The sequence below is a fragment of the Pipistrellus kuhlii genome, unplaced genomic scaffold, assembly GCF_014108245.1.
Source record: "Pipistrellus kuhlii isolate mPipKuh1 unplaced genomic scaffold, mPipKuh1.p scaffold_m20_p_2, whole genome shotgun sequence".
Classification (NCBI taxonomy): Eukaryota; Metazoa; Chordata; class Mammalia; order Chiroptera; family Vespertilionidae; genus Pipistrellus; species Pipistrellus kuhlii.
In genome coordinates this window covers 172,607,001-172,632,108 of record NW_023425515.1, presented here as the reverse complement: position 1 = coordinate 172,632,108, position 25,108 = coordinate 172,607,001, and the positions used below count along the sequence as shown (strand labels likewise).

Here is a 25,108-nt window from a genome sequence, read left to right as displayed (position 1 = left end):
GGCCCTTCGAAACGGAGACGGCACTCTCCCAGACGGAAAGTCCTCCTCTATTGCTGACCAGAATCCCACCATCCTTAGAGGTAATTAGAGCGCCTCACATTTGACTCTGACGACAGTCACCTGGAGCCCTGTTAAAATGCACATGCTGCCGAAACCGGTTTGGCTCAGTGGATAGAGCACTGGCCTGTGGACTGAAAGGTCCGAGGTTCAATTCCGGTCAAGGGCATGTACCTTAATTGTGGGTACATCCCCTGTAGGAGGTATGCAAGAGGCAGCTGATCGATGACTCTCTCTCACTGATGTTTCTAACTCTCTTTTCCTCTCTGTAAAAAATCAATAAAATATATATATATTTTAAAAATAGCCGAAACCGGTTTGGCTCAATGGATAGAGCGTCTGCCTGCAGACTGAAGGGTCCCGGGTTCGATTCCAGTCAAGGGCATGTACCTTAGTTGCAGGCACATACCCAGTGGGGGGGGGGGGGTGTAGGAGGCAGCTGGTCGATGTTTCTCTCTCATCGACGTTTCTAGCTTTCTATCCCTCTTCCTTCCTCTCTGTAAAAATCAATAAAATATATATTTTTAAAAAATAAATAAAATAAAGAATAAATAAAATGCACACGCTGGCTCATCGGGTCTGGGATGGGACCCGAGAGTCCCGTTTCTAACAAGCTGCCCAGTGATGCCCTCAATGCTGGTCCGCAGACCACACTCCGGGTAACAAGGCTAGAGAAGCTGGCTCCATCGTGACTATCCTCAAGTTTTCTTCCTGCTCTGTCCAGGGGGCCAGCAGGGATCTTTTAAAACTCAGCTCTGACTCTTCCTGCTCCCAGACGTGCCCCACCAAAACCCGTACCCTGAAAAAGAACGTGGTGCCCAGGGCCACGGTGGTCATTTCGTCTTTGTTTTTAATTAGAAATAAACCTTCGAGCAGTTTTCAAAGTCGGGGCAGCCCTGATGTGGATCTCGGATGGGAAACAACGATCAGGTCACACAGCTGGACATGCAGAACAGTCCTCACGCTGTGGCTCCGGTCTGCCGCACGGGCTGGTCCTGCCGGCTCCTCCAGAAGGCTCCCCTCGGCGAAGGTCGGGCCTGGGCACCGGGAAATGTTCTCTCTGTGTCCGCAGGGAGCACGCAAACCAAGTACGTGCTGCCAGGGGCCCCTCCTGGCAGAGATGACCTGTCCAGCTCCCTGTCCTGTCCATATCATGAGGTCCAAGGGATAGAAGTGTCTCCGGTAGCCTCGAGTGTTTATGGGTGTGTGTGTGTGTGCGCACACACGTTTGCATGTTTGTTGATTCCATGTTTGGACATGGGGGTCGCTGTGTGTGTGTGTGTGTGTGTGTCCATGTATGTGTGCAGAGTGTGTGTCCATGTTGCCCTCCAGAGCTCCAGTTCAGTAAAGCGTCCGTCCCTTTTTCCGCGCAGGCCTGGAGGCTGAAGAGGGTCCCTAGGTGGGCCCTGCAGATGTGAGCGGCCCCTCTGTCCCCTGCTGCTGCTGCTGCTGCTGCTGCTGCCGCTGGCCCTTGCGTCTCCGAGAGCCGGTGCCTGCCTCCTTGCTCTCCTTCCTGCTCGGATTCCTGTTGGCCTTTTCCCTCCGGCCCTGGCCTCCCTTCTTCCTCTTCTGCCCTGCAACCCAACAGCAGGAAGACTCAACACGGGTCATTGTGCACCGCAGAGAGGCCCCGGGCATGGCCATGGGCCCAGGAGGGGAGCGGTGAGGAAGCTGGGCAGGGGCGGCAGGGAGGAGGCTGGGAGCGCTGCCTTTAGGTGGTCAGGCGCCCTTAAGGCCTTCTCTGACCATCAGCCACGTCAGAGGAGAGCTGGCAGGAGGGGATGGGGAGGGAGCCAGGGCATGGGCACTGAGAGGGGTCCTAAGAGCCTTTCATCCTCCACCCCTGGGTAAACCACACCCCCCCCCCCCCTCCTGTCTTCCTCAGACCTGGGATCCCAAAGGGCTAAGAGGGTCAGTGCAGCTTTTAGGACTAAAGGGTGGCCCCACCTTCTCTAGGGTCAGCCACCACATCACTGCCAAAGGCAGGCTCAGTGACCTTGATCGAATCACTAGCCCCCTCCACCACCATCCCCAGGCCGGTCTGGCTCAGTGATTGAAGGCCAACCTATGAACCAGGAGGCCAAGGTTTGATTCCCGGTCAGGGCACATGCCCAGGTTGTGGACTCAATCCACAGTGTGGGGGGTGCAGGAGCAGCCGATCAGTGACTCTCTCTCATCATTGACGTTTCTGTCTCTCACTCCCTCTCCCTTCCTCTGTGAAATCAATAAAAACATGTTAAAAAATGTTTTTAACCACTACACCCCCTTCCATGCTCCATCTGACCTCACAGGGCCCTCCCAGCGCCCACAGCAGAAGCAATGGAGACACCAAAAGGATCTCCACACATAAGTGCCCTCCAGCTCCCACCACACAAAGTACTGGGTCTCTGCCAGGCCTGGCACCGGTGGGCACGGCACGGGGTCTTGATTTGGGGACGCCCCATCTGGCCTGGCCTGAAACCCTCTCCTGGGCAACCGGCAGGAAGCAGAGGGGGTCCCATCTCTGTGGTTGGGCCTGGCCCCCGGCTCCGGGGAGGCGCAGGCTGCAGCTCACCCTCAGGACAGGGCGTCCTCCGCACCGTGCACCTCCGGATCTCTCTGGTGTCGGAGCAGACGGCGTGGTCCCCCCCAGGCGCGTGGAGCACCCTCCGCGTCCGCTCCTCCGAACCCCTCCGGAAGCCACAGAGCTTCTTCCTCTTGGCGCATGGCCCCCACGGGGACCATTCGCCCATTTCACATTGTGCTGGTGGGAAGGGAGAGGAGACAGCGAAAGAAGAGGGGGGGGCGTGTCACAGAATGCCCCGGGGAGCTTTGCCCACCTGCTCTCTACCTGGGGCTCAGGCGCAGAGGGCAAGAGAGTCCCGATACAAACCCCAGAGGGTGGTCTGGGGTGAGCTTTCTCTGGACGGTGCCCCAGCCACTCTCTCCCTGGCCCACCCTCCTCCTCCGGGGTTCCCCGGATCCTCTGCCCACGGTGCCCACACACCGTACCAGGACTGCTGCACTCCATTGTGCCGTTGGCAGCTGCGGAGCCCTCGGGGCAGGCTGGGTAGCAGCGGCCCTTGTGCAGGTACCAGCTCTCCTTGCACTTGGTGCAGAAGTTGTGGCTGAAGCAGGCCTCGCAGTGCTCAATCTTGCATTCTGAGGAGAGGACCAGAGTGGGGGCCCTCTGGCTCGGCCTCCCCTCATCCCCATCCCAGCACCCACGGCGCCGGCCCACCCACACTGAGCGCAGGACGGGGTCCAGAGCGGTGATCACTGCAGAGAGGTGCGTGGGGACAGGACAGGGTGGAGGGAGAAAGGGCCACAGTGGTCACTTTGGGCTGGCTGGACCTCACCAGGGTCAGCTCATCTCAACCCACACTCAATTCCAGGCCCTGGAACTTAAGGTGAGGTGTGAGACAGCCAGTTTCTGGGTGGGGGGAGAGGGGCAGGACCCCCGGGGATGAGTGGGGGGAAGAGAGGAGGATCGCAGCATCTCATGAAACCCCAAGGGCCACCTCGTCAGAACTGGACTGAAGGATACTGTGACCCTCTCTCCCCCCACTGCTGAGCATCCACAGACCCAAACCCTGGATCTCCTCCTGCCTGGGGCAGAAAGAATGGGTTTGGAGGAGGGAAGCCATCCCAGGGCAAATTCCTCTCCCTCTACAAGGCGAGTTCCAGGAACCGCCTTGGTTGGACTCCTGGGTCCCTCCCCATCCCCTCCTGCCAGCTCTCCCTCCTCTGGGGGAGGAGGAGGGAGGGTGGGTTCAGGGCTGAAGGAGCAGGAAGGGTCTTTCACAATCTCTCCCTTCCCAGATTGTGGGCAGGGCGAACTTCCTCCTGGTTGGTCGCTGGCACCTGGAGCCTGGGCTGCCAGTTTCCCCAGGAGCTGGCACAGCCAGGAACTCTCCACCCCAAATATGGGGAAGAGCCGGAGAGGGCAGCTCCAGGGTCCTACCTCCAACCTCACACGCTCCCCACGCCCACCGCACCCTCCTCTGTGCCTCTGTGGCTTTATCTCCGCTCCCCTCCCTCCCTCCTCCTCTCGCGCTCCGATGCCTGGGTTTGGCTGCAGGTGGAACACAGGAAGAACAATAACAGCTACCATTTATTGAATGCCTCCCACAACAACCCCAGAGGAAAAAATGAGTACTCCCATTTAAAATAGGAGATCTTGGAGAGGTGACGACACGCCAAAGTCACACCATGAACTAGTCGCAGGGTTGATGTGGGGTCAGTCCAGCCTCGCTGTTACCAGCTATAAAAAGGTACCATCACTTAGATCTTGTCTCCCTCCAGGGGGTGTTTCGGACTCAGCTGATATAAGATCCAGAAACACATTCTAAGCTCCCAGGCACCGAGCACACGGGAGGGGCACTGGTTTTGTTCACTGGAGTGTGTTCACCGCATATGCCCGGCATGTCACAGCCAAGATGGATAGGCGTGACAGTAGGTGCCTGGGAGCTGTGGCTGGTGTGGGAGAAAGCTGAAGAGTGAGGAGACCAGGGGGAGAAGGAGGCGGAAGCAGGCTGACCGGGGTGTGAATGTCTCCGCAGTCAGCAGAGCGAGTGGCGGGTTTTTTTGTTGTTGTTGTTGTTTTTGTTTTTAATATATTTTATTGATTTTTCACAGAGAGGAAGAGAGAGGGACAGAGAGCTAGAAACATCGATGAGAGAGAACATCAATCAGCTGCCTCCTGCACACCCTCCACCGGGGATGTGCCCGCAACCAAGGTACATGCCCTTGCCCGGAATCGAACCCGGGTCCCTTTAAGTCCGCAGGCCGACGCTCTATCCACTGAGCCAAACCGGTCCCGGCAGAGCCAGTGGTGGTTTTTAAGCAGCAGTGTGATGGCATAGGCCAGGTGTCTTCAAACTACGGCCCGCAGGCCACATGCGGCCCGCAGAGGAGTCTGATCCGGCCCGCCAGGTTTTTTGAGCAGTGAGCGCAGCCGAGGTGTTACAGTAGGAATTAGTAGTTCATATAGTCCGGCCCTCCAGCTCTCTGAGGGACCGTGATCTGGCCCCCACTTTAAAAAGTTTGAGGACGCCTGGTAGGCTGTGTGTATCTCAGAGGCATCTCTCTGGCTGCAGTGCGGAGGCAGGTGGAAGGAAACCAGATGGGAGTTGGAGGACAGATCAACAGGCTATTGCAGTAGTTCAGGGGAGAGATGACGGGGGCCTGGGTGAGACAATGGCAGTGAGGACAAAAAGGAGATGGAGCCCAGCTCAGTGACTGAGCATCATCCCATGTACCAAGAGGTCTCTGGTTCAATTCCTGGTCAAGGCACATGCTCGAGTTGCGGGCTCGATCCCCAGCAGGGGGCATGCAGGAGGGAGCCAATTGACGTTGATGCTCTGATGTTTCTATTTCTCCCTCTCCCATCCTTTCTCCCTAAAATCAATAAACACACACACACACACATACACACACACACACACACACACGCATACACACACACACGCATACACACATGAAAAAATATGGAGCATGCATGACTCAGTTATTGGATGGATGGGGAATAGCCTACATGAGAAGTTGGCTCTTAGGTCTATGGCTTGGGGGATGGCTTGGGACCCAGAGTGGCCTGTGGGAATACAGGTGGGTGCAGGTTCAGGTGGAGGAGATGCAGTTCTGATACAGACACACCGAGTTGGAAATGGGGAAGGACTATCGGGGGAGATGTCTGACCGTTAACCAGATACTTGAATCAGAGCCTCCTCTTCCTTCATCTCAGAATCCCCCCTCCTTCTCTTGCCGGCCACCAACAGTTCAGAGTACCCTCCCCCAGGGACTGGCGTCCCTGTGCCCTCCTCCCGCCCTGCCCACACTCACTGATGCACTTGTTCATGTCAGGGTTGCGGGCATCGAAGTATCCGGGCGGGCAGGATGGCAGGCAGACGCCCACCTGGCGGATGTCGTTCCTCTCCAGCAGGATGAACAGCTTGGGCGAGCACTTGAGGCAGCCGTTGACCTCGGAGCAGAGCTCGCAGCCTTTGGCGCAGGCCTGGCTCCCCTCGGCACTGACTGCAAAGGCGGAACAAGGGTGAGAAGGTGGCCGTAGGGGAGCGCTCCATCTTTCCTGGGCTCCCACGAGGATGGGAAGCGAGCTGATTGGACTTTTCTCCTACAGAAACACGGTGTTTCTCAGAAAGCACAGGCCAGGCTGGCAGCTCTCTGAATGACTGCTTTCTGAACCTCCCCCGGGATCCTCTCTCCAGGGCACGAGAACAGACTCCTGGAGCATGAGCTCCCGTCCATTCCAGATGCCTCCGTAGCTCCAGGCGCAGCACGAGCTCACCCACCGGGCTCGCTTCACCATCCCCAGAGAAGCTGCTGGAGCTGCATCCTTCCTGGAACATACCCTTAGCCTCTCCAGAGGAAGGAGGCTTCTTATCCTTGAGAAAGTTTTAAGGACAAGAAGGATAATGGGTTAAACTATCTGAGAACAACACCACCTGCCCAGAGACAAGAAGACAACTCGAATAACCTATGTCTGGAACAGTAGTTTCAACCAGACGCAATATTGCTCTCCAGGGGACATTTGGCAATGTCTAGAGACTTTTTCCCCCACAAAAAAAAAAAAGAAAAAAAAAGGGAAAAAAAGTTTTTATTGATTTTAGAGAGAGAGGAAGGGAGAGGGATAGAGAGATACAAACATGGATGAGAGCCAAACATCGATCAGCTGCCTCCTGCATGCTCTGTACTAGGGAGCAAGCCTACAACCCGGGCATGCACCCAAACAGGGAATCAAACCAGGGACCTATTGATTCATGAGTCGATGCTCAACCTCTGAGCCACACTGGCTGGGCTAGAGACATTTGTTATGGTTACAATGGAGAGGGGGGTACTACAGGCATCTAAGGGAGGCCAGAGATGCCCGTCAACAGCCCACAGTGCAGGAGGCAGCCCCCACAACAAATTATCTGGTTCAAACTGTCAGTGGTGTTGCGGTTGAGCAACCCTGGCTTAGAACCACCCTTTGAGGCAGTGTGATCTCCAGCCCCGCATACCTTTGATCTTGTTTCCTCATCCATTTGTTCAACCAACACTTCCTAAGCCTCTCCCAGGTGCCAAATGCAGTGTGAGGGCTGGGGATGTGGAGGCAAAGACACCTAGCCACTGTGTCCTGATCCTCCAGTGGCCCAGACAGACCCACAAACAGGCAAATGCTGTCAGCCACCAGACCAAGCAACAGTGGATCCAGAAAGAGAGAGAGAAGGAGTAGCATAGGGAGTGCCACTGGGCCAACTCTTGAAGAATGAGTGCATTTGTCCATGAGGAAGCAGAGGCAAGGGCCTTTTAGGAGATATAAAACAACCCAAGGGAAATAGCAGATAATTTGGGTGCAGGAGGGATGGCGGAGGGGAGTGGAGAAAGATAAGGAGTCCTATCTTAAAAGGACTTTTAAATCATTCTAAGGAACTTGCACTTGATTCTGCCAGGCAGTGTTTCCCAAAGAGTATTCTTGCAACACGATTCCTCTAAATCAGTGGTTCCCAATCTCTTTTGGCCATGCCCCTCCTGAGCATCTCTAAAATCCTGATGCCCCCCGCCCCGAGACATATAATTCTTATTGTCCAAAAAGTGGACTCCTATTCATGTGGAGGAAGCCTAAAAGACCATTCACTTTATCCAAACCAGCTTCCAAAGAACATGGCACCCATAAAAGAGAAAAAGAAAAGAACAAAATGACAGTTGAACTACTGAGGAAGAAATTGTTCAAAATAATAGTAATAGCCGGGACCGGTTTGGCTCAGTGTATAGAGCGTCAGCCTGTGGACTGAAAGGTCCCGGGTTCGATTCCGGGCAAGGGCATGTACCTTGGTTGCAGGCACATCCCCAGTGGGGGGTATGCAAGAGGCAGCTGATCGATGATTCTCTCTCATCGATGTTTCTAACTCTCTATCCCTCTCTCTTCCTCTCTGTGAAAAATCAATAAAATATATTTTAAAAAAAATAAATAATAGTAATAGCCGAAACTGGTTTAGCTCAGTGGAGAGAGAGTCGGCCTGTGGACTAAAGGGTCCCAGGTTCGATTCCGGTCAAGGGCATGTACCTTGGTTGCGGGCACATTCCTGGTAGAGGGTATGCAAGAGGCAGCTGGTCGATGTTTCTCTCTCATCGACGTTTCTAGCTCTCTATCCCTCTTCCTTCCTCTATAAAAAAAATCAATAAAATATATTAAAAAATAGTAATAACATGAAGTCATATGAAAAAGTAGGAAATAAAGTTTCAAAACATATAATAGAGAACTGAAATGCATAAATATGTCACAATATATATTTATTTAGTGTATTTGAGGCCCCTAGAACCATAAGAAATGCAAAAAAATTCACTGTTAATAACTCATTCTCAAATTCCCGCCCTTAAAAGTCAAACTACCCCCCTGTGGGGGAGGGGGTGCCCCATGCTGGAAACCACCGCCTTCAATGATCACAGGGGGCCATGTATCAGGTAAGACTGAGAACCGCTGAGTCCAACACTCTACACAAGATTCTTTTCCTTTTTTTAATTATCACTTCTCTTTATTATTATTTTTTTTTAAAATACAACATTATTGATGTCATAGAGGAAGGGAAAGGAATAAAGAGATAGAAACATCAACGTTGAGAGAAAATCATTGATCGGCTGCCTCCTACACACCCCCAGTTGGGGATTGAGCCTGCAACCCAGTCATGTGTCCCTGACCAGAATCAAATCTGGGACCATTCAGTCTGCAGGCCACTGCTCTATCCACTGAGCCAAACCAGCTAGGGCTAAACAAGACTCTTTATTGTAGGGCTTCTTGCACCCTCTGTGATGCTCCTGAGTCAAGTGCCATTCCAAGATAAGGACAGAGAGAGCTGCATTTTCCAAACAATTTGGCCACAGAATCCTGTTTTGCAGAGTTTTTCTTGGGACCTTTCTCAGAGCTGATAAGACAACAGAGAGCCATTGGCCTGTTTTAAACAGGAGCAAGACCTGCTCTTATTGACGTGGTGGAAAGGTTTCCTTGGAGCCTGGGAAGAGACCAGAGACTGAAGGGCCATTTGGAAAGAAGCTGACCAGGTCATCCAGGTGAGAAAGATGAGTCTTAAAACAAAATTTAGTTCAGAAATGCTTAGGGAATACAATCAGTAGGCCCTGGGGACCAACAACAACAGGAGGAAAAGGAGGAGGAGGAGGAGGAGGAGGAGGAGGAGTCGTCATCGTCTGGGATGCAGCCCAGTATTCAGGCCTAAGGTATAGGTGAATGGTGGGGCCAGTCACTAAAAGAGGATCATAGGAAGAGAAGCAAGTTGAGAAGGAAGGAAAGTAGGTATGAGTCACTTAGGAGCCAGGCATCGCAACGTTGTAGAGACCGGCTGTAGACAGAGAGCTGGGGCATCAGAACAGAGATGTAGGAGATAGTGCAGGATGCGGAACTCAGGCTGCAGTGGGCAGGACCTGGAGCCAATCGCCAGCCTGTGACCCAGGGTGAAGCACTGCAGCTAGTGAGCTTCTCTTTCCCACTCCTGGAAAAGGAAGACGTGGCAGCCCACTCAGGAGGGCTGTTGGGAGGGGCACCTGCTCCATGCATGATCCTCGATTTCACAACAGGAGAAGGGGTGAGACTTAGGAAGGTGAGCAGAAGGGAAGAGGGGAATAACAAACACAATGATAATAATAACAACAAAACCATCATGATGGCAGCTTGTTAGTAAATGTTGAAACTGATTCTGTGGCGGGCGCTGCTCTCAGGCTTGACAAGTACTGGCTCATTTAGCCCTTACAACCCATGAAGTAGGTACTGCTATCTTCTTTTTAATCCTAATTTTTCCAGATGAGGAAACAGAGAAGCTAAATTACTTGAACAAGGCTTCATAGAGAGTGTGTGTTCGAGGCAGAGGATGCGGCAGGACATTACAAGGGGACGTGGACACTGAAAGTGTGATTAGACTGATTTTTAGGTTTATTTATACAGAGTTTATATTATTTCATTAATCAATAGAGTTAAACACTAATATTGTTCTTAGTTTAGTTATTATGAGAGCAAAAATACTCCAAATGTAGTGTTGGATTCATGAGAGAACCCTAGGGATTATTTTTCCACTTTGGGCCTTTGTTCAGCTATATTACAAATTAATTAAATCACTGGAGTAGTTAGATATCATTTCTCCTTCAAATATATTAAATCCTCCATTGCTCAAGGTTTTCACTTCATTCATTGTTGAAATTAATGTTCCCTCTAGGTTTTTGCCTTGGTTTCAGTAATTGAAGTCATTCAGGTGTTCCATTTAAAGCCTCAATAGCTATGTTCCCATGTTCACTTATTCTTTCTTATCACTTTTGTTAGAGACAGATTTGTATCAATAGAAGGCCTTCTCAGAATCCTGCTGCCTACCTCCCATTCAACCAACAACAAATCTCTGAGTGTGTTCCCCTTAAGACCCATGAATTATATGGCAAGAAAGAGTGGGGCACACATGGGGATCTGAAATTAGTTCAGCACGACTGGAACCTGGAGTGAGTGGTCAGACAGGAAGCTGGAGAGGGAAGCAGGGGCCAGATAAGGAAGGGTCTTAAGTAGAGAGGAGTTTGGACATTATCCTAAAGGCAGTGAGGATTCACTATGGGCTTTAAAATAGGAGACATGGTCTGGATTCCATATTAGAAAGATCACTCCATAGTGTGGAGAATGGGATTGTAAGGAGGGCATAATTGGAGGCAGGACTCCCAGGTTCAAAGACATGCAGCTGAACCAAGAGGATGGAAGACAGTAGACATGTGTAAGACATTCAGGTGGTAGAATCAGCAAGACGAGGTGATGTCGGGGAAAACACAAGTCAAGGGTGACTTAGAGGTGTCGGGCTTGGGTCACAGGGACCTTCGCGCTGAGAGGGACCAGAGGGGGAAGAGCAGGTTTGGGTGGGGAAACGATGAGTAGTTGAGTTTTAAATGTGTTGAGGTTGTTCCTGTGGGACACCCAGAGGAAGGTGTCGATTAGGCAGTTGAACCTGTGGGTCTGGAAGTCAAAAGAAACATCCTGGCTGGAGATTGAGACATGAAGTCCTCAACATGTAAATAGTCATTAAAGGCATGGAGGTCCGTGAGGTGGCAAGGAGAGTGGGTAGAGAGAATGAGAAGAAGAATAAGACATTTAAGAGAAGGGCAGGAAAATTGGGGTAGCTTAGAGGCCGATAAGGAGCAATGAGACAGGTAGGGGACACTCAAAAGCATAGTGCATCATGAAAGCCAAGAGAAGAGTACACTCAAAAGAGGAGGGAGGCATCACACACAGCACGCTGCTGAAGTGTCCCATAAAGATCAGCAACATATAGGTTATTGGTGCCTATATGGGTGGGGGTGGAGAGCAGGGGCAGTGGTTGAGGAGTAAAAGGAAAGTGAAGAAGCAGGGAAGCTGGCTGGGGTGGGGAGGTGGGGAGGGATTTGGGATCCATCCTGGGAGCCTTCACTGGGGTTAAAGGCATGGGAGTGGAAGGCAGCCCAGGGTAGACGCTGTGCAGCTGGAAAAGACAGCAAAAGGCTGAGGCTTGGGCAGCTCTCATGTTCAGCAGTGGAAGAGGGGCAGAGAGAAGCCGAGTAGGAATCACTGAAGAGGTGGGAGGAGACCGGGAGAAAGTGGGGCTAGAAGCCAAGTGGGAAAGGGAGAGATCACAGGGACCAGATCTGGGAGGAGACCATGGCCGTGAGCTCTGAGGCAAATCTAAAGAGGTGACCTTGCGTTAGGAGGTGCCCTTGAGAAGAGCAGTTTTGGTGGAGTGGAAGGGATGAGAGCCAAACCATAGTGGGCTGAAGAGTGAGGGGAAGGGACAGTGGTGGGGGTAAAGCAAGGAGAGGGGCAGAGAGAGTCAGAGAACTTGGGAAAAGAAAGGGGAGAGACCAGCTGAGAGAGACTATGACAGAAGACTCAGAGGCAGGCTAAAGGCACAAGAATGTTGGAGGTTCAAGATATAGAGCTTAGGTGGTAAGACTGGTCTTGAGGCCAGGGTCGGGGACAAGGGACTAGGGAGTTGAGCTCCATGGGGTTTGGGGCTTCAGCAAAGAGAAGACAGGGTTAGTGATGGGCAGGGGTGAGTTCAATGAGGAAAGGAATGCTTATCAAGGGGGTAGGAACCCAAGGGTTAGCAAGGCAAATAAATGGGCAAGGAGAGGATGGAGTGCTAGGGCATGGGGGTGGAGGGTTAGGTGGGAGTGTCCAAGGAGATGGTGGGTGTTAGGGGTGTTGCATAATGATTCAAAGGAAAAAGCCAAAGTTAATTCATCCCATAGATGTTTGTTTACTGCACACCTACCACATGCCCAGAGCTGCTAGGAGCTGGGAATGTGGAGGTGTAACAACAAAAACCCACCCAGCGGGAAACAGGGCTGGCTATGCACTGTGGCGAATGGAGGAGCAATAGAAGGCACTCCCTTACCCAGCTGGCTAGGTGAAGAGGGTGTGTCAGGCGGAGGAATGGCCTGTGCAAAGGCTCTGAGGCACTGAACATCCTAGATGTTCATGGGTTTGAAAATAGGGCGTTAGCCCTAGCTGGTTTGGCTCAGTGGGTAGAGCATTGACCTGCGGACTGAAGGGTCCCAGGTTCAATTCCAGTCAAGGGCACATGCCTGGATTGCAGGCTTGACCCCCAATAGGGGGTGTGCAGGAGGCAGCTGATCAATGATTCTCTCTCATCATTGATGCTCCTATCTCTCTCTCCCTCTCCATTCCTCTCTGAAATCAATAAAAGTGTGTGTGTGTGTATATATATATATATATATATATATATATATATATATATATTTTTTTTTTTTTTTAATAGGGCTTTATTCTGCTGGCAGGGAAAGGGACCACAGAAGGGCACAGTCAGATTCCGTTTGATAAGCTCCCTCCAGCTCCTGCATCAATGATAGGGGCTGATGGGAGGCATACAGAGGAATAGTCTTGCAGGGTTATAGCTTGGCCAAGGAGGTTGGGTGGGCTCCGTGGAGGGTAGGGCTCAGACAGGGGGTGGCACCTTCTTCACAAACCCTCCTCACACAGCTCTGCCCTCCACCTGCTCTTGAGCACTCAGTAAACCCATCTCACTGAGCCAGGAAGGCAAGGAGAAAGTGCCCTCCTCACTTCCTCTGCTGCTTCTCCACCTCCTTCATCCTCGTCCAAAACCCTGCAAGTTGATGTCCCTATAATCAGGTCTTGCCCCAGGGTGGCTCAGTGGCCCTGCCTCCTTGAAGAATGGCTTCTGGCCACTGACCTTTCTCCCCAAGGCTTGTCTTCTCCCAGTTACTCATCTTCCTGAAACCAAAACTCTGAGGGTGTTACACCCCTGCCTAAAATCCCTCAATAGCTCCCGGTGCCTGCAGAATTAAGACTCAGCCCCTGCACTTCTCCTAAAAAGCTTTAGCCTCAGAACCAAAGTCACCTCCCCCAGGCAGTCTCTCCTGATCTTGCCTCCCTGCAGAGTCCGGATGGAGTATTTCTCCGTGTTACTTAAAGCCACTGTGGTAGGCATCACCATGTGTCATTAATATCTTCTGAAATGTTTTTTTCCCTTTCCCCCGTAAGAAAGAGCTTTGGAGGGCAGAGACAGTCTCATTTTTTAATGCGAGCCCAGTGAAAGGATGAGGGTCCCCCAAGAATGTAGGGCTGAGGAGGTGGTGCCTGAGACAGAGGCTCAGAGAGGCAGGCATATGAATGGAGCTCCCTGTCTGATAGATAGGGTGTGGGGAGAGGGTTTGGATAGGAATGGGGGATCAGGGTGGGTTGGCTGAAGGTCAATGAGGGGTGGAGAGGAACTCACCATGACCCAGAGGAGGGATGCCCTTGGTATTGGGGTGGTATCTACCCTTGGAGGAACTAGATTCAGTAAATGGGGAGAGGGGGCGGTAAGTTGGTAGGGGTGGGGATGGCAGTGACAGGGAATGGGGCCTCAGTGAGGGGATGGCAAGGGCTTCACACTCTCCCAGGAGACACCTTACTCCTGGTGCCCAAGGTCATCCCCCGTAGGCCCCCTGGGAAGATCCAGCATTCTTTAACTCAGCTGGGAGCTTAGTTTCCAGTGTTTCCCAACCTTCTCTCATGATGAGAATCACCTGGTAGAGTTGTTAAAACACAGATTCCTGAATCCCAACTAAGAAGTGCTAAACTAGAATTTTTGGGAACATATAGGTAAAATTGTATACTTAACTAGTGCTCTAAGACAGATTTTATATACAGAGCACTAAGTTAGGTATGCAATTTTACCTATATGTTCTCAAAAATTCTAGTTTAGCACTTCTTAGTTGGGATTCAGGAATCTGTGTTTTAACAACTCCACCAGGTGATTCTCATCATGAGAGAAGGTTGGGAAACACTTTAGACCTTCACTTTTTCTCACCTGGGCCCAAATGCATTCTGAATTAATCTGTTTACCTCCCACCTTAAGCCACCTGCCCTCTGTCGGGCAGCTGGACCTGTTGCTCCCCCGATTACCCATGGCTCAAGGCAGGTCAAGTGCAGATTCCTCAGCCTGGTGAGTACAAAGCACCCTGCCCCACCGTCTGACCTCTGCCACTTCCGGAGCATCATCCCCCTAAAACGCTCCCTAGTACCCAGACAGCTGTCCGTGCTCTGTCCTGAGAGCACACCCCTTAGCAGCACAACCCTTCTTTTCAATAGGAAAGATCCTCCATGGATAAAATAGATATGAGCACAGCTGCCCCAGTTAAAACCCTAGAGCTCCCCAGAACCCCTCTTAGAAACCATTTTTCCATCTCTGACTCCTAGCTGTACCCTATTTCCTGAGCAAACAGTCTCTGCCTCCCCTCAAGCCCACACCGGTGCACACGCTGGCCCCTCTGCCTGGAATGCCTTCACCCTCATCCACTCCCCACCCCTTGCCTACAGATCGTCTACTGGTCTCTAAAAACCCAACTCAGAGGTACTGGTTCTGGGCCCTCCCAGCTCTCTACCTTCATCCTGTTGTCGCATGGAGACATGAGATTGAGATTGTCCCCCTTCCTTCCCTTCTCCGGGATTCTTTTCTCTGACTAAGGCCACGCTCCATAGGTTGAGTGTTGGTAGAATGGCACATGGAATGAATGGGCTTCAGTGAGGGAAGGACTAGTGATGGTCAGTGCAAGAGGGGACAAAAGCTCCAGATGGAGGATGGGGCCGTGAGAAAGGACAGAATGAATAGGGGCTTCATGGGGACAGAACTGAACGAAGAGGCCAAGGAATCTGATGGGAGAAAGGTCTCAGTGAGGAGGGGCACTCAATGTGAGGGATGGTGAAGGAATGAGGGCTTCATGAGGGGCAGGAAATGTAGGTGGGAAGGTGGTTAGGAGAGAGTGGGTGCTAGTGAGGGTGAGTAGCAGGAGGCTTGATGTGGGAACATGTCCTCAGTAAGCAGAAGAGGAGAAAGACGCCCTTTGAGGGTTCATAACTCTTGGTTAAAGAATTCTTTGCTCGGCCAGGCGATTTGGCTCAGAAGCTGAACATCAACCTATGAACCAGGAAGTCACAGTTTGATTCCTGGTCAGGGCACATGCCCAGATTGTGGGTTTGATCCCCAGTGTGGGGCATGCAGGAGGCAGCCCATCAATGATTCTCTCTCATCATGATGTTTCTATCTTTCCCTCTTCCTTCCTCTCTGAAATCAATAAAAATATATTAAAAAATAATAATAAAATTAAAGCCCTAACCAGTTTGGCTCATTGGATAGAGTGTTGTTGGCCTGTGGACTGAAGGGTCCCAGGTTTGATTCTGGTCAAGGGCATGTACCTTGGTTGAGGGCACATCCCCAGTAGGGGGTGTGCAGGAGGCAGCTGATCAATGTTTCTAACTATCTCTCTCTCTTCCTCTCTGTAAAAAAAATCAATAAAATATATTTAAAATATTTTAATTAAATTAAAAAGCTTTAAAAAAATTATTTGCTCAACTTCTGCCCCTCAATGCAGGGAGGTCATCACTCATAACCGAAATCAGCCATTTTTGGGCTCAAAACTGTGTGTGACTTTGGATCAGAATTATATTGGTTGGCTTCTGGGGCCCTATCGACACTTAGTGACAGGATGCTGGACAGAGCCAACAGATTTGAGGCTCATATTCATAGTAAGCCTGCCTCTGCCCCGAAGGCTGCCCAGGGCCCTTCCACATGGTCAGGAGGCCAGAGAAGCCAACACAATTGTCTGGCTCCTCTCTCTTTTCTCCACCACTTCCCTGGACACCCGGGCAAAATGGTCTACACTTTAAGTAACAATCACGTGCCCCCTAAGTCAACAGATAGTTTGATATTTCACAAAGGATTCACTGCCTGTACACATATATCATCTCATGCAAGCCTCACTATATCCCTATACGCACTTGTAGCTTAAAGGTTATTCTCTAAGCCACATGTGTCAAACACAAGGCCCGCGGGCCAAATCCGTCCCGCCAGGCCTTGCAATGTGGCCCGCACCGCGCTGTCATCACTGCACTCCGCTGCGTTTCCATCACAATGACAGTTTATGACTGTTCAGTAAACCATTCGGCCCGCGATTTAGGCTGGATTTTAGATTTTGGCCCCTTCTCTGATTGAGTTCGACACCCCTACAAGCAGTTCTGCCCAGCAGCACGCACACTCATCTCTCTCCGAGCTCGTCCCTCTTAGACTCTCACTGCACCCCAAGTTTTTCCCCTCACCTTACCCCATTCTCTGATCTCCCTAACAAGGATGTCTGTCACACACCACTTGGTAATAAAAACTGGGTTACTGCTGCCGAGGCTGTGGGATGTGATATATCAAAAGCGTCATAACTGCTGTATTCGATCGGTCATGGCTGGGGCCACGCCCTTTCTGATGGCCAGGCCAGTGCTTTTTTTTTTTTTTTAGTACAATGTTTAGAACAACAAGTCTGGCCTCTGATGTAGGTGGGTGTGTGGCTCTGCACATGTGAGGGACAGTGTGATCACCAGTGCACATCACACGAGCATGAATGGCTCCATTCATGCTCTTTCGCTCATCTTGGAAATGGAGGAGATATTATAAACCGCTAAACGGCATCTGGCCCGTGGAGTCCAAAATGCTGGCTGCGACAGATGAGAAGGGAGGGAAAATCAAGGTTTCAATGCTAATTAAACCTAACCGTCTCTAATTGTTTGTTAAGCCAGGGATTTTCAGCTTCACCAGTTCTCGGAGCTTCTGTCCTGGGCTGGGTTCTGCCCTTGGCTGCTCCCATCGACATTCAACCCAACTCCTCTGCCTTTTGACCTTTGCTGGCAGCCTGGGTCTCCGGGCCTCAAAAGGGAAGCCAGAAGTGGCTGGGCCAGGCTTCGGAGGAGCTGCCTGCCCGTGAGTGTGACCTCTCTGATGGGGATGTTGAAAGACAGGCCTTGGGGTCGAGCCTCAGGTCTGCCACACAGGCCTCCACCTCACTCCTGACACATCTCTCACATGCAGCGGCCACACCGACGGGCTGGTACGGAGCCCCCATCACTGGAAACATTAGGCAGAGGTTAGAGGACCTGCTCTTGGAAGAGCCTAGAATGGGGCTCTGAGGGACTCTGTGAGGGACAGCGAGGGCAGCGTGGACAAGTGCAACTTGAACTCTGTCGAGCTCTGTTTTCAAGAAGACTGGGCTCACAGGAAGTAGGTATGTGACAGTCCTTAGGACTGTCATCTCTTCCCTTCTCCTAGCCTCAGTTTCTCCATCTGTACAATGATGGTTTTATTTTATTTTGAGAACCATTTCTTCCAATGATATCGTATGTGGGATCTTACAGGAAGGAGGGAAAAGCAAAGTTGCTCTGGTTGGAAGGGTGATAGGGCCTGACTCCTGCCCACTCACCTCCCCTTCCCAGTGCAACTCAGAGACTCCCCCTGGGCAGGGTTCAACACCTGCCATAGGAGTGGACAGTCTCGTGAGCTCCCAGCTCCATCGTGCTTGCCCCATGATCTGGGCAGGGAAGGCTGCTGCCTACCACCAGGTGGGCAGAACTCCTGGCCCAAAGGGGTGGAGGCTGCACTTCAGCCACCATGAAAGAAAGGGCCCTGAAGTGTCGGTGAGGAGGGAACCAAGCATCCTGGAGCAGAGGGACGGGGTTGGGGGTGGGGGTGGGAGGGTCATCTCCATGGATACCTCACAGAGCTGGTGTTACGATGTCCGAGGGCATAATCCACACACTGGATCGTCCCAAGAGAGGGGTTAATCTAGAAAGCAGAGTCTACAAATGGGGAAATAGACAAAGGGCGTGGTCTACAGAGTGCACAGTCTCAACAAATAAATCCGCACACTGGATAATCCACAAACAGAATAATCTATCAAGTACTCCACACACATACAAATCGGCAATAGTCATCACAGAATAAAGCCACCGAAGGCCCTCTAGCCCCCCAAGGAGCCCCCTACCATGCCCCTCGTTCCAAGGCCCTCCATGGCCCAGCCCCGCCATTACTCACTCCGCCTCTGTCTCTTCCCCTTGGTCCCCCGGCTGCCAGCAGCGATATGCATCCAGCTCAGAATGAGGGCCACCACACACAGCCCAAGCCGCATAGTCACTCGCCAGCTCCAGGCCCCTGGCAGGAGGGGTGGTCTTTGGGGTGATGGATGGCGCAGGGCTCTCGCTAACGCCTCCCGGGCTGGGTCAGCAGCAGGAGGCCCAGGCCTGGGCCGTGTCCCAATTCCACCATGATTTCAGCTGAGGAGTCCACTTCTTTGTCAGTCTGTAAGGTGGTCCAGAGAGCTTTCCTCAAAGGCACTCGGCAGGGACACTTCCAAAACCCAACCTGTTGGGGGAGGAGAGAGAAGGATTAATTCTGAGGGGCCAGGAGGGCGCCCCCCCCAAATTTATGCCTCCTATCATCCTGTCAAGGAGACTATGAGAAGTCAGAATGTTTGGACATTATAAGTTGCCCACCCGGCACCCCTATAGAAGAAATCTGCTCCCTTTCCTGTGTTGCAAAATTCCCTGGGACTAGAGCTGGCTACTCAAGCAGCTGGCATGCAGTGGATCCTCAAACCAAGCTTGTGGGTCACTGGGAACCAGTTGGCCCCACCCCTGCCCAGTACTGGCCAGCTCTGACAGAAAGCCTTTCGGTCTACTCTACAGACCTCATGCTGCACGCAGTTACATCGTGTCTCTTGAAGATGAGCTCTCTGTCCTTCTGTGAGCGACCCCTCAACTTTCCTTTCCTGGTGTCGAGTCACCCCTGTGCCTTTCACCTGTCCTGGAGCTAGAACAGTGGCCCCGACAAGCCAGCAGAGCCTGCGTGGCCCTCTGGGCTTGGCGAGAGGAAAGGAAGGAAGGCTTCCCCAGGCCACAGAAACTCTGACACAGCAGGCCTGGCGGGCCTGGCCTTTGTGAGAGGATAAAAGAGGCAGCTATGCCCGCCCTGGTCAGAGACCCAGAGAATGGGGATAATCCCCAGCCCAGTAAGAGCCAGGTCTCCGGACTGCTGGCTGGTGATGGGGGCAGGGAGAGCCGGTCCCTCCCCAATCAAATGTGTCTGGGAAGTTGGAGCCCAACCTGGGAGTCAGAGGGTGAAACCCCGCTGCACACTCACAGGAACACGTGCTCCCCACACACAGCAGAGGCCAGCCCATGCGTTGCCCCACTCCCACCCACACCCACACACTCACACGGGGACAGGAGGAAACAGCGAGCTTCCAGGATGCTTTGTAGATGCCAGGGAAGTATCACCCTCCCATCCACGGGTGAGAGCTCTTTGGACAAGTCACAGCCTCTCTGAACCTCAGTCTCCTCATCTATAAAATGGGGACAGATATGCCTATTTCACAGGCTTGCTCTGAGAGTTGGCTAAGTTTGGGTTTACAGATGAGAAATCTGTATTGCTGAAGTGGGGGTGCCCCTCACGATCCCTGTCCCAATCCTCTCCCCCTTGGCCTCTCAGGAGGCCCCAGGAGAGCCCACCTGCATGGGAGATAAATCATTATCCCACAGGGGAGCTTAGCACCTCCCTCCGCAGCCTCTCCCACCAGCTTTGAAGGCCAGACACACTCAAGTGGTTAAGCTGCCTGTGAGAAGTGTTTACACAAGGCTGATGGATCCCACCTGGCGCGAGGGCCAGCCACCCCCAATGCCTGTCAGCTGCCAGCCCCTACCTGCCCCTCCAGCATGCCCTGCACGACCTGCTAAAGCCTTCCCACCCTCCCCAGCCCCCACTGCACATTTCCATCCCCTTCAGTGTATCAAACTGGGATCTTCAGTGCCAAGTATATGGTCTCAGAGGTTGGCCATAGAGCATGATGGTCAAGGGCATAAACTTCAGAGTCAGACTGCCTGGTTTCAAATGTTGGCTCTCCTACTTATTAGCTATTCTTGGGCTAGTTGATTTAACTGGCCTGGGCCTCAATTTCCTTATTTGCAAGAGGGTTGTTGTTGTGTGTGTGTGTGATATATATATATATATATATATATATATATATATATATATATATATATATATATATATATATATATTATTTCAGAGAGGAAAGGAGAGGGAGAGAGAGAGATAGAAACATCAATGATGAGAGACAGCCATCTCCTGCCCGACCCCTACTGGGGATTGAGCCCGAAACTCAAAACTCAGGCACGTGCCCTTGACCAGGATCGAATCTGAAATCCTTCAGTCTGAAGGCTGATGCTCTATCCACTGAGCCAAACTGGCAAGGGAAGTTGTTTTTTATAGCTTAAATGAGTTAATACATGCAACTGCTTAGAATGGTGCCTGGCACATAGGGAAGACAATAATATTTGTTGTGTTTTCTATGACCAAGACTTTATTTCGTGCCTACATTCCAATGGTCATCTAAGAAGTAATATAAACAGTTTTGTATCCTCTAGATACGTATCTTAACAGAGCCCTGTTATGCAATTTCCATATTTGTATTTTTCTTTATCATTGATCGCCTTGGCCCCAAAGTGATCACTCAAAGTGACAGGGTTAACCTATAGTGGCAGCATTTTTCAAACTGAGGTCTGAGGACCCCAGGCAGATGCACTGGGCAGACCCTGGAGGAGAAAGAAGACCACACCAGACACACCTGGTGGTAAACCCTGGGTCTGGGAGCCCTTCTCTGGTCTCACTGTGGGGTCAGGACTCCTGGGGTCTGGGCGCAGGAAAGGCCTCCTCTGACTCTCTGAATCCCCTCTGTCTGCCTAGCACAAAACCTGGCACTCCAGGGTCAGTGCTCAGCAAAGGTTAGCTCCCTTCCTCTCCTTCCCTCTACATTCTACCCCCACCTCCAATCTCCCAGGTCTTAGCTGCAGCCCATCTTGCCATGCTCACCCAGTCCTGGCCAGTGAGGACCTTATGGTCTATTTCCACCTGAATCACCATCAAACCAGGATCTCAGCTGGGAAGTAGGGAGGAAGATCGAGATCAGAATTTCTCTGGAGCAAGGGATACCGGCCTCTGCCACCCATCACTAGATAGGCAGAAATAACCACTCAATATTGCCTGGACTTCTGACTTTTTTAAAAGTTGAAAATTCAGAACTTTAGGTAAAATCTGATTTAAATAACTGGGTAGGTCTCAGACTAGGAACCCTGCAACACCCACCCCCTACACACTTGCAATGGACACACACACACACAACCATTGGTGTGTCCACCAATGAGGACAGACTGAGAGAGGAGGTAGGAGCTGATAACTTCCTTTTAAGTAGCCCGCCAGCCTCATTTCTATTAGTTGCTCTGTCTGATTTCCCTGGTCCTTTGGACTACAGGGCACAAGCGGTTTGTTTCTTTGAGGACCATGACTCTGTGTGGCAGAGCCAGCAGTGGGACCTGTTGGCAGTGATCAGGGTCTCAGACATCTTGGGGTGAGGAGGGGCATTTTGTGTTCGCCAGGGTGTGGGTGAGGGGTCCACACTCAGCACCTGCCGCGTGCTAGGTCCTCATTTACTCCTGGGGAGGAAAGTAAGAGCCTCCCCATTTCCCTGGCGCCAAGAGGTTAAGGGTCTTGTTGGTGACCACCTCCTCAGTGACCAGCCGGTTTGCTATCTAGACGGGGGAGCTGGAGGGTGAGGCAAGAGGCTGGGAGCTGGGGCAGGGGGTTATGACCCAGCCTGGGGAAGGTGGTGGGAAGGGCTAGAGGCAGAGGCAGACCTGGGGCAGGAGACAGAGGAGAGAAGATGCACGTGCCAGGTGGTCTTGTGGTCCAGGAAGAGGACGACGCGAGCTAGGGAGGGGGACGTAGCTGGGGGTGGAGCTGAGGGCGGGGACTCGTCCCACCGCCCCAGTGAGGGCTCAAATACCCTTCACCTTCTTGCCTGCAACACCATCAGGATAGCTTAGTATTCCATCCGGGGCGGACACAGACCCAAAAATGTAAACCATCCACATCATTTCTCATCAGCCCTCCCCGAGACCCGCTGCGGGTGCAGGGTTTTGGCCGCGGAGTGGGCTGGCGGGTGGAGGCCGAAGAATTGCGGGGCAGCGGAAGGAACCAAGGGCGTGCCTGTGGGACCCGTGGGGATGGGAGTGCCCCCACCCCCGGCTAAGTCAGGCAGGTCCTGACTGTCCCCCACTCGCCCCCCAAAACGGAGAGCAGCAGGGAAGGCTGCTTCTCATCCCTTCATCTCCTCTCCAAGCGTGTAAATCTCTCTCTCTCTCTCTCTCTCTCTCTCTCTCTCTCTCTCTCTCTCTCACACACACACACACACACACACACACACACACACACACACACCATACGCCCCTCCATCACCCCGGAGAGCCCCGACAGGTGCAGGGGGAGGAGAGGCAGACCTGAGGTCCCCTGGCTGCCCCTCAAAACCCAAGAGCACTCTCCACGCCCCGAGAGGCCAGTTCCTTCAGAAAACTCCTGCAGCCGAATGCTCGCACTCACAACCCGGGAGCCCAGGGCAAACGTACAACCTCCCTCTCCCCAGCCAAGCAATGCCCTGCGACCCTCGGCGACCTGCCCCGCAGGCCACTGCGCCGCGCCACCCTGCAGTGCGAGGGGGCGGCCACGCAAGCCCCTGCCACGTCGGACCCGGGCCGAGCTGCGCGGCTGGGGTGGGGTGACCCAGGACCATAGGATCGGAGGAATCGCGGTGCCGAGACCACGACCCAAAGCCTCTGGATGGGGGTGATGTGGATAGGGCTGGCGGACGTGGGGCGCTCAGAACCACCAGAGCAGACGGCCATCGGGGCTGCGGGATGGAGGGGAACCGAAGCAGCAACTGGGAGGGGGCTGCCCACTGGCCCAAGGGGTGACCCGGGGGGCGAGGGGCGGCAGGACTTGCAGGAGGGGCTCCCAGCGGCGCCTCTTCCGCCCTCGCCGACCAGAGAGCCGCCAGAAGTCCTCTCCCTCTCGCCGTCCGCCCCCCAGCTCTGCTCGCCTGCGCCCCGACGGGAGAGCCCGCGGCGCCCAGACCCCGGGGAAGCGGCGCCGGGAAGGAGCTCCGGGCAGCTCAGGGGGACTCACCTCCGCGCCGCCAGCCCGACGGGAGCAGACCCGGGAGGGGCGAGGGCGCGCCCGTCCGCCCGCCGCCGCCGCTCGACTGTCCCGGGCTCCCGCGCGCTCCGCCCGCCGGCTCCCCGGTTGCTCAATCCCCGAGCGGCTCACGCCCTCCGGGGCCCGCGCCCCACCCGGCGCATCGGTCCCCCGGGCGGCCCGCTCCGGCCTCGCTCTCCCCGGCGCCCCGCGCGGCGGTCCGCTCCCCGCTCCCCGCCCCGGCCCGCGCGCTCCCCGTCGCGCCTCCCCGGCCGCAGCTCCCAGCCGGGAGAGGGGCCAGTCCTCCGCTCGCACGAGGGAGGGAATCCCCCCCTTGGCCGTCCCACCCCCGAACCGGCCCCCCTTCCCGGGATCCGCGGGAAAAAACGGACTGGAGCGCCGGGCCCGGGAGGGAGTCCGGAGCCCCTCCCGCGCGCCCTCGCCCGCAGCTGGGGCGCAGGGCTGGCAGCCGCGCGCGCGCGCTCCGGACCCTGGCGCACACCCCCTGCCCTCGCTCCTCCCGCACTTCGGCCCTGCACCCCGGGGGTTCCACCCGCCAGAGCAGGGGCTGCAGTTCCAGGCTGCATCCTGGGGGCAGAACAGGGCCGAGGAGCCTCTGGAAAAAACTCAGTTTCCCCATCCTTGGGGAAGTGACAAGGAACCGGCGCAACAGGGTCTGTCGCCCTGGCCACGCCCTCCTCCTCTCGGGGGTCAGGTGTTCAAGGGCATCTTCTTCCCAGTTCAGAGAAAAACACGGGGCTCTAGGATCCCTAGAACCCCGGGGAGGACACTTCCACACGAAACTGGTGCAGGAGAGGGAGGGAGACTTGGAAGGAAAATCTAAACTCAAACCCCTGCTCCATGCTTTACCAGCTGTGTGGCCGTGCTGAAGTTACTCAACCTCTCGGAGCCTCAGGGTTGCCATCTGTTTTGAGAGGTCCAAGAAACCAAGGCTTCGGCTGCCTGTCAATGGCGGGGGCTCTTTAAATGTGTGTGAATGAGTCCTGAAGGGCTGCAGACACCTGCTGGTGGTGATGGTGTTGAAGCCAAGCCTGAAGAAGGGAGGCAGGTGAGACTCGCTCGCAGGGTGGCTCCCAGCTGCTCTCCAGCTTCGCTTTGGGTAAAGGAAAATGGGCTGAAACTGCCGGGAGCAGGAGGGAGTTAGAGCAGAAAAGCTACACTAATGGTGGGGGTGGAGTGGGGGGTGGGTAATGAAGACAGGTTGTGGAATCTCCTTCCCAGGAGAGGAGTGGGCAACCCTGGCGCCTAGGAAAAGTGCCCAGTGTCTTTTACAGCGACAGGGGAACCGAGGGAGGGACCCCTCGGGTGTCCGGATGGCCAGGGAACCGGGATGGTGGATGGCCAGAGAAAGTGGAGCACTGGAGCCCCAAATGCCCCACGTCTGGGCTCCGTTAGCCAGAGCGTTGCCAAGTTTGCAGGAGGCAAACAGCCACTTCCGAGTTGGTCCTGGGCCCCCTCCAGCCCCCTCTCCTGCCCCTCCCCGCTCCCCTCTGCCCTGAGCCTTCCCTATGTCTCACTGGCCCTTGGCTCTGCTCCTTGCCTAATCAAACAGCCCCAAATGCTGAAAACTCAATGTTTATTTTATTTTATTTTTTTGCACACTTGCATAACTCCCCGACAAGCCACGCCAGGCGTTGGGCTTTTTGTTTGGTTTTATTTTGTTGCATTCAGGGGGGAAA

At 53.5% G+C, this 25,108-nt stretch overlaps 1 protein-coding gene across 1 annotated transcript; it reads right to left on the bottom strand.

Annotated features, from left to right (window-relative positions):
- Window positions 1–625: 625 nt before the first annotated feature.
- On the bottom strand, window positions 626–23,706 carry RSPO1 (R-spondin 1). Its single transcript, XM_036447473.2, has 6 exons — window positions 23,400–23,706; window positions 18,423–18,749; window positions 5,878–6,069; window positions 3,049–3,198; window positions 2,612–2,800; window positions 626–1,631 (listed from the first exon to the last, which is right to left on the bottom strand). The coding sequence occupies exons 2-6, from the start codon at window positions 18,514–18,516 to the stop codon at window positions 1,453–1,455; spliced, it is 804 nt and encodes a 267-aa protein (XP_036303366.1). The 5' UTR covers window positions 18,517–18,749; window positions 23,400–23,706; the 3' UTR covers window positions 626–1,452.
- Between the last annotated feature and the right edge of the window lie 1,402 nt (window positions 23,707–25,108).